The sequence below is a fragment of the Gobius niger genome (genome assembly GCF_951799975.1).
Source record: "Gobius niger genome assembly, chromosome: 24".
Lineage (NCBI taxonomy): Eukaryota > Metazoa > Chordata > Actinopteri > Gobiiformes > Gobiidae > Gobius > Gobius niger.
The window spans coordinates 16462449-16471686 of NC_136875.1; the positions used below are offsets into that span (position 1 = coordinate 16462449).

The window sequence follows — 9238 nt, forward strand, 5'->3', positions numbered from 1 at the left end:
ATCTTTTTATTGTAATGATTCCGGGGGTGGGCACTCACAAGCTTTTGCTTCAGCCCACTCCTTTTGAGCAGAATATAGTTATAATTATCCCTCAAACACTCTCATGTACGTGACTTTTACTTCATGCACGTGAAATGTACAAATGTTTGTTGACACCAGTATCATTTAGAATTATTTTCACATGTTAAAAAATCCTTTTATTCTAATGCCTTTATTTAGTTTGGAACCTGAGGCAAGTTTATTTGTATGGCACATTTCATGTACAATAACCCAATGTACCTCACAGCAACACCAAACACAATAAAAATATAATATAATAGAAAACATTAACATCAAAATCAATAAAACAAATCAATCAATTTTTAAAATACGTGTATATATTAAAATGTGTTAAAATACAATCAATCTCCATAGGCAGCAGTGAACAGGCGTCCTTTCAGCCTGGACTTAAACATACTCAGAGGTGATCCTGACTCAGATCCTCGCTGAGGCCGTTCCAGACCTTTACTGCATGAACCTGAAATACAGCCTCACCGTGTTTAGTCCTGACTCTGGGATCCACCAGGAGACCCCTCCCAGAGGATCTCAGGGCCCGAGGTGGTTCACACGGCTGTAACATGTCAAGAGACGTACTTTGGTGCCCGACCAGGAAGGGACTTCTACATGAGCAGAGCTGTTTTAAAGTCTATTCTCTGAGTGACAGGAAGCCAGTGCAGAGGCCGGAGCACTGGACTAATGTGGTCGTATTTCCTTGTTTGGCCAGGACTCGAGCAGCAGCGTTCTGGATGTTCTGCAGACCCTGAGGGAGGTGGTTCTCAATTCAACTTCTGATATTTGCAAAACAAAAACACGCAAAATAAAACTGTAATATAAATCTAAAGAATGGATCATAATAGTGTCCATTTGGCAAAACTTAATCCATAACAAAAGGTCTGTCTTCACCTGCCCATCGCTGCTTCTGTTACGTGTGTAAAGTTGTAAATAAGCATTAACATTAGCTCCAGCATCCGCGTGGCAGTTGTTTTAGTTTCAGATGAATCACGTAACAGCGAGGCTGCGTGTGAGATGCATTCATGGACCGTAAGAAGTGCGGGAAAAGCGAGTTTTTCACAAATGTGCGGAAAAACGGGACAAATAATTTGCAGCACTCTTTGCTTGCAATGTGACTGTTAACACACGATTATGGTCCCATTGTTATTCTAGTTTTACAAAAGTGAGCACAATGACGTTTCCTGTTTGAGCCTGATTCTGCGTTCTCTCATCTCTATGATTCTCTCCATCTCTCTCATGATTGCCGCCTCTGCGTTCTGGAACATGTCGTTGGTGAAGCAGCCGCCTCCATTCTCCTGAACCATGAGGTTGATCTTTTTTATCAGCTCTCTCACCTGAGAGACGTTTGTTTTATCTCTGTTGTTGAACACATGGTAGCGGTTTCCACAGTCGGAGAGGAGCTTCTTCAGAGAACTGTTACTTTGCTGTATATACTCTTCAATAGAGCACTCACCCTCTAAATCATCTCCTCTTGTGAACAGAATCATTGTGTATTTTTGTGAATCGTTCCCAAATGATTGTTTTATGACTTTAATCGCCTCCTTTTCCTCAGATGTAAACCGTCCGATCTGCAGCACCAGCAGAAACACGTGTGGCCCTGGAGCCAAGAAACTGACACATTTAGCCATTTCTTTAATGACTTCATCTTTAGACAATGTGCTGTCAATCAAACCCGGAGTGTCTAGCACAACGACACGCCGCCCGTCCACTTCAGCCTCTGCTTTTGCACAGCTCACAGTCACGGATAATGAACCCGACTTGGTCTCAAAAGTCTTTCTCCCCAGGATTGTGTTTCCAGAGGAGCTCTTCCCACAGCCAGTTTTTCCCATCAGTGCAATCCTCAGACAGTCAGCAGAGGCTTCAGAACCTGCAACAACAGACAGACATGCTTTAGAAAAAATACATTTCAACAGGACTTCCAGTTTAGATTCAATGTATTTTCTATTAAAATGTTTCAACAGTCATGCAGCTGTCCGGATTCACACCGAGTGAAAATATTTGTCTTTCTGTCGCTCAGCTTGGAGCATGTGGAGGTTTGAGGCTCAGCTGAAGTGTGTGAGTCGATTACGCTCAGGTGTCAGATCTTGTTCTGTGGTTGGTGGTCGTGAATGGCTTTGTATTTGCATAGAGCTGGTTGATTACAACGCTATGCAAATGCAGAGGCCACTTTCCGGACGCACGCGAATATTGGTAATAAATGGAAGCTCCCTACTGTTGGTGTGAATCTGGTGTGAGACTGAGATACACAGCTGTAGGTGATGGCCCATTAGGCCACACCTGTGTTGCCAGATTAGATGGTAGACCTTCCTTTGAGGCATTTGCCCTTTACTCTAATGATGCATAGTGAAGAGTGGGGTTAAATGAGCCAGTGGGTTAGTTGAACCACCCATATATTTTGAAAGTAAGACATTTGAAAAACCCACTTTTTATGAAAAAAAGGTTTTTTTCACTCAAAGTGAATTTCAACCATCACAAAAAAAAACACACATCTTGGTTCATTTGTATTTCTGATGTTGGTCGTTTTGTTCAGTTTAAAGCAGATTAAAGTTTAGGCAGATTTATTCTTAAATAAACAACTCTCTTGGTGTTTTGACCAACATCTTTAAAACAATATTTTCCAGACGATTTTTGAAGATGCAAACAAACAGAAAACAGCTTAAAATGTTTTGTATGTCTGTTACACTGTTTTCACACAACCACCACTGAAGCAAATGCTGCGTCTGAAGCCAGTAAATAGGTAAGAGGTCTAGCGCCAAACTGGATATGCGTCAGCATCCGCCATGACAAGAAGCCTCCGAACTGGCCTGTCAGAGCCTGTATGCTAACTATCATAGCCACTTTAGCATAGGGACCTCTGGTGCTAACTAACCGGTGAGGAGCTATGTGCCGTCCCATAAGCCACTTCAGTTTGTGCTTTTGTTTCATTTAGTAGAAACTTAACCCACATGGATCATTTGCTGCTGTCGCTTTAAGAAACAGCTGCTGAGATAAAATAAGACTAAAGGGAAATGTCTGGATTATTTGGATTTTTTTTCTCCTTAAATGTCTTTGTTTGGACACTATGTTGTTGTTGTTGTTGTTGTTGTTGTTGTTGGACACCATGCAGTAAGTAGCCTGGTTTCACCAGACCCTCGTTTCATATAAGGGTCTGGAACTTCTCAATTGAGCTCTGTTATCAGGTGAACTCCTTTGAAACGATTGGATCAGATTTTCGCTAGCGTTTGGTTGTGACATATGTAATGCGCACAGCCCTCCATGTGCGAGCCAGAGGTTCCCTGACTGGCATTGGGGACCGGGATGAGATCCTCAGACCTATTGTAAGACCATATGCTGGTGCTGTGGGCCCTGGGTTCCTTCTGATGCCTGATGATGCCAGGCCACATGTGGCAAGAGTGTGTCAGCAGGTCCTGCATGATGAAGGTATTGATGTTCTGGACTGGCCTGCCCGTTCCCCAGACTTAAATCCAACAGATACATCTGGGACATCATGTCTCGGTCCATCCATCAACGCCACGTCGCACCACAGACTGTCCAGGAGCTACTGATGCTCTAATCCAGGTCTGGGAGGAGATCCCTCAGGAGGACATCCGTGGTCTCATCAGGAGCTGCCCAGGCGTTGTAGGGAGTGCATTCAGGCACGTGGAGGCCACACACACCACTGAGGATGATACAGACTCGTTTGGAGGAATTTCTACAGAATTTGGATCAACCAGTGACCTGATTTGTCACCTTGATTTTGACTATAATTTTGGATCCAGACCTCCAGGGGCTGAGAATTTGATTTACATTTATCATTCTTATGTTATTTTGTTCTCAACACATTTCGCTACACTATGAATAAAGATTTTCATCCGAAAAATCAAATTAATTGACATTTAGGATGTGTTTTTTGAGTGTGCCCTAAGTTTTTGTGAGCAGTGTATAATACGGAACATCAGCAGGTGGCGCAAATCCCGGAAAATCAAATAAAAGCCCCTCCCTTTCATTAATTCGTCCTCTGCTATGCTCCGCACTTTCGCCTTTGGTCCGCGGGGCTCTGTGTTTACGTCTCCTGTCAGGTAGACATTGCAGCTATTTGCCGTTCATTTATCTTCGTACTTTGTATGGCTGCTAATACGAGCTCTTCTGTAGTGTCGCGGATGGTTGAGGGCTTCATAGATACAGACTGCATCGCGTCATAGAAGGGGGCTGAGGGGGAAAATAGAGTCTTCTGGGAACACACAATTTTTCACTCTTTTTAGACATTTTCTGGTGAAATATGAACTTATTTGTCACATACTGGAAATAAAGTCCAGTGTAAATCGGGCCCATATGGATATTTTCTCACAGCAGATTGTTCACTTGTGGTCATACCGCCTTTGCTCTGCCCGATCCCGTCAGACCTTGGAAGCTCAGCAGGGAAGGGCCTGGTCGGTACTTGGATGGGAGACCGTTTGGTAACACCAGGAAGCCTATAGCGAATGTAGTGAGTGAGTGAGTGGTTGGTGGTGGTCGGAGGGGCCGATGGCGCAGACTGGTTGCCTCGCTTCCGTCAGTCTACCCCAGGGCAGCTGTGGCTACAATAGTAGCTTACCACCACCGAGTATGGAGTGAATGAATAATGCAATGTGAAGCGTCTTTGAGTGTCCAGAAAAGCGCTGTATAAAACCAGTACATTATTATTATTATTAGTAGAAGTGAAAAAACGGCAGTCATAGCAAGCGCTAGCTAGCTTTAGCATTAGCACGATGCTAACATGTAGCATTATGTTAGCATTCTCCATGTTATTCATGTATTTATGGGCTGTTGAACCACTTTGCTCCTCTCCATGTCTTTGTATCTTTATTTAGCATAAACTATATTCATAATTCAGCGTTTGTTAAAGTAGTTTTTGAATAATTAGAGAAAGTTTACATTTTTAGCAAAATTGTTTTCCCCCTTAACTGTTTTCAAACATGACCATATATGGGCGATTCCAGAGATGCGTCTGTATCTATTCACCTTATTCCGCCCCGCCCACTTTTGCCACTGTTTGCGTCGTCTCGGCGCCTCTTTTTCCTGACACTTCCGGTCGAGCGCGAAGCCCGTTCGTTTTAACGGAGAACGAGGGAAAATATTCTCCGCTCAAATCTGATGTTTAGTCGATTGATTTGTGTAAAATGTCCGATGTTCATTTGCTCCGACATGTCGACACTGCAGCGTTTCTCTGCGCGGCCTGAAAATGGCTTTGTTTTCCTGTAGTGACTGATTTTATGTGGATTCTCCAGCCCCATGTTAACACATAGGAGAAAAGGGGCGGGACAATTCATGGCGGCGCCCACGCGAACCTCCGGAATAAGGTGAATAGCTCCATTCCGTGGCGTACAAGGCTCTGCTCGGTGATGGCGGTCCGGGGTCTGCTGGGGTCCTCGGGCTGAGTAGTTTGTGCGGGCGTGTGACGGTATGACCAGCAAGTGTTCCTACTTTTTTGTTATAGTCTAACATTATCTTTAAATTTATAGGTTGAGGGGTTTGATCATGTCCTTGCTGCTTTTTGTTCTCCTGCTGCCTTGTTTTGTTTACTGTCTGGTTTGTATGGACTTTACTTTTAACTGGAAACTAAATGTTAAACCATGAACTATGGACTGAACGACTTCCGTGATCTTAAAATAATGGAAATGTGTACAAAAGATTCTAAATGAAGCAATTATGATAAAATAAATGTCATATATTTTTGGAACATCCTCTTTCAATGAACAAACCTACGAGCCTCTTTAGAGGCTTGTTTTGAGCAGTTTATAAAACAGACTCACCGCTGACTGTCAGATTCTTCTTCAGATCTTGAATTTCTCTAAGTTGAGCTGAGATCATCGTCCTCTGGCCGTGGATCAGCGTCTCTGTGGTGAAACTGTGAGGTCTATTCTTAGCGCTTAAAGTCTCTACAAAGTCCAGCAGCTCAGAGACCTGCTGCTGCCCCCTGGTGTTCAATATGAGATGTCCTCCTCCACACAGCTCCAGGAGGTCTTTGTCAATCAGAGCAGGAACAGTTTGGTCTGAGTCCACAGTGAAGAGGACCACAGTGAAGGGACGGACTGAGGAGCTGAACATGTCCTGGAGGATCTTCAGCTCAGACTTGTCTTCATCTGTGAGAGAACCCAGAGGAAGAACCAGGATGAAGGCCTGGACGCCCTGAGGACCACAGAGGGACAGACAGTGGAGACACTGCTCCATCACCTCCTCCACAGGTTTATCAGACCCAGACAGAGGAGGCAGCTCCAGCACTGACACCCAGCGCCCACACATCTGGTGCTTCTCACACGGGTCCAGGCTCAGACGCTCACTGCTCTGTCCTGTGATGGACTCTAACACGGAGCTCTTCTCTGCTCCGGCTCTTCCACACAGAACCAGGTTCAGACATGACTTCCTCCTCTCAGAGACAGCCAGACCAGCGTTTTCCTCCTGAGATGGTTCACAGTTCTCTTTCAACATTTGGCTGATTCTTGTAAACATCTCTTTGCGCTTCAGCTCTCTTTTCTTCTGATCATCTTCCTTGGCGTTTATGCAAAGATATCTGCTCTTACATTCAATGATCATGTTCAGAATACGTGGGTCATATCTCCACACATAAGGAACAGATTGTGCCGTTGAGATCAGCACCAGTGACTGGTCGAAGGCCTTCTCACTGCAGCTCTCCAGGAGTAACTGGAGTTTGTCTCTGTGGTTCTCAGTGAAGTCTTCAGGCTGTAGAACCAGCAGGAACACACGAGGACCACTCAGAGTTCTAATGTAGCTTCTAAACTCAGCTCTGTTGATGCGCTGCAGATCTGGAGTCATGACCACGGTCAGAAGTTTGTCATTCATCTTTTCTTCGTGAGTCTGAATGGTTTGTGGTTCAGTGTCTGTGTTTAGCACAGGCTTCATCAGCAGGAGGTTCCCCACAGAGTTCTTCAGACTCAAGCTGTTCCCCAGAAGAACCACATTCAGCTCAGACACTGGAACAACAAAATGACAAAATATAAACTCACGTATCTTCACAAGACATTATTTTTGGCATCTTCCCTGATAAATAGATGAATAAATAAGTAAAAACTAAAGCTACGGGCAGCATCAAACGGCCATCATGGGCTGTGCTTTGATTACTGCTCCTCTGTAATCCTACTAGTTTATCATCCTGAAAAAGTGGAAGCATTTTGACTGGCTCCAGAGCCTGTCAATCAAGCTTTGGAGCTCTGTGGAGGCTCCGCCCACCCTTTTGAGGAACAGGAGGAGAATGTGCTGCCATTAGTTTAACAGACGACTCGGGACCATTACTATGAATGGGGCTGAATAGGTAATAATCTATCTCTATTATTATTATCATTATTATTATTATAATTATAGAGGACAATGTGGAGGCGCGTCTGAATAGCTCAGTCTTCAGTCGAGATTTGAATGTGGTGATGGAGTCTATTGTACCAATGTCTAGTGAGAGATGATTTTCAGATCGATAAGGGTGCCGTGATCTCCCTGACTTTGGGAATGACTGGCCTACAGGATTACTGTATCACCACAACAAACTGAGCAAAGAAACGCATCACTCATTTGTGCAGTTTTACTTTTGCGCTTCTGTCCGTTTAAAGACCAGCACAAACTTCACAACAGGTATTTCCTCCCCTGAAAACGAGAGGTGGCCGACTCATCCCTCTCTTCATTCATTTTTTTCTGCTTCTTCCGCAGGTATGTTGACGTGAGCCTGGGAGCTGCACTCATCGAAGCCCCAAAATGTCTTTCATATGTTTATTCATCAATAAACCTTTTCACTTCCATCCTATCTGAGTTTGTGGTCCATGTGAGTGAAATGTATATGAGACAGCATTAAGGTCGGAGTAAAGCTTTGGTAGCATGATATTATGACTACAGCTTAAATGCGGACTTAAATATATTGGTAAAGACGTTTAAATTGATGTTGACCAAATATATACTTCATTACGCAAGTTAAAAACTTTCCAAACTCCAACATGTTGAGAATCATCTGAGACTGAGGAGTTTGCAGAATTACCCTAAAAGGAAAAATCAAAGGAATTTTGACCTTTTAAAATACTGACAGCTGATCCACACGGGACTAGAAACTCAGAGGATGTAACATACTTTTTACCTGAGGTCATTCTAATCCCATGTGAATAGGCCACACCCCTAAAGGTGCGTACAGACCAAAAGCGTCCACGCCTCCAGCTTCCATGTTAACCCTATGTAGAGGTGCTTCAACGCGCTTCAAAATGCAAGCAAAGCTGTCCGCGCGTATTAAGCGTAGCAAACGCGAGCGGACGAGGAAGGACGCGTGTGAAAGCCAGGTAGAAGAGCGCGGCGAGCGAACAGGGAGGCCACGCCCACTGCTTCATGCACTCAAGTAATCCAGTCTACACGTGCGTTCATTTATGCCTTGTTAACCAATCAGGGCTGACTGGGCTCAGACGACCTGTTACCTGCAACAAACCATGCCCGAGTCGGACTCGGTTCCGGACTTTGGCCGCTTGGAGGAGGGGGGCCAGAGCGCGGCTCGGTTGCTCGTGTATACGCACACGCACGGATACAAGCGGCGGTTGTATGGGCGGGTGCATTTGTCACGTAAAACAGTGAGAAAAGGCTGTATTTATCAAACAGAGCAGCGGCTGCCTCGCTCTCGTCTCCCCGGCCCCGACCGCTTCGCTCCCGGGCGGTTCCCCGGACCCCCGGCCACATACCGCTCGTCTCCCCGACCGCTCACTCCCGACGCCCTGGCCGCTTCACGCTCGTCTCGGGCTGACTATACGGGGAGCGGCTGCGCTTCTCACGCCCTGTGTCCGAGCTTCTCTGCTGCTGTACCTGGTTTAGCCGCAGGCTTTAGTGGGACAGATAAAACCTGCGGGTGCATTTATCGCTTGTGATTTTGGTGCGCGTTCATGTGAAGTGCTTTGTTGTAACGTAAAGCGTAGACTTCCAGGAGTTCACCAACATAAAGCTGTTTAACCAGTGGCCGAAGCAGCAATGAATGACATGAACTGAGCGTCAGATCTTCTGTTCTCGTAGCCTTTTTTGAAGGCTGTATTTGACTCCAAAGAAAGGCTCAGGGCGGCAGGTGCTGCTCCACCCCACCCCCCGCCTCAGCTGAGCGGGACAGAGGGACCCGCACTCTCTATTTCTCTGCTTTATTAAAATCGACTATTATCTTCACCATAGCCCTTTTTGTTAAACTGTAGTAAAATGCAAAGAA

General features: G+C 45.2%; 1 protein-coding gene across 1 annotated transcript; it reads right to left on the minus strand.

The window, feature by feature from the left end:
• Positions 1-1205: 1205 nt before the first annotated feature.
• On the minus strand, positions 1206-8153 carry LOC306982529 (GTPase IMAP family member 8-like; the record flags this gene model as incomplete). Its single annotated transcript, XM_079582490.1, has 3 exons — positions 1206-1918; positions 5823-7001; positions 8144-8153. 3 exons carry the CDS (start codon positions 8151-8153, stop codon positions 1206-1208), a joined length of 1902 nt encoding a protein of 633 aa, XP_079438616.1.
• Between the last annotated feature and the right edge of the window lie 1085 nt (positions 8154-9238).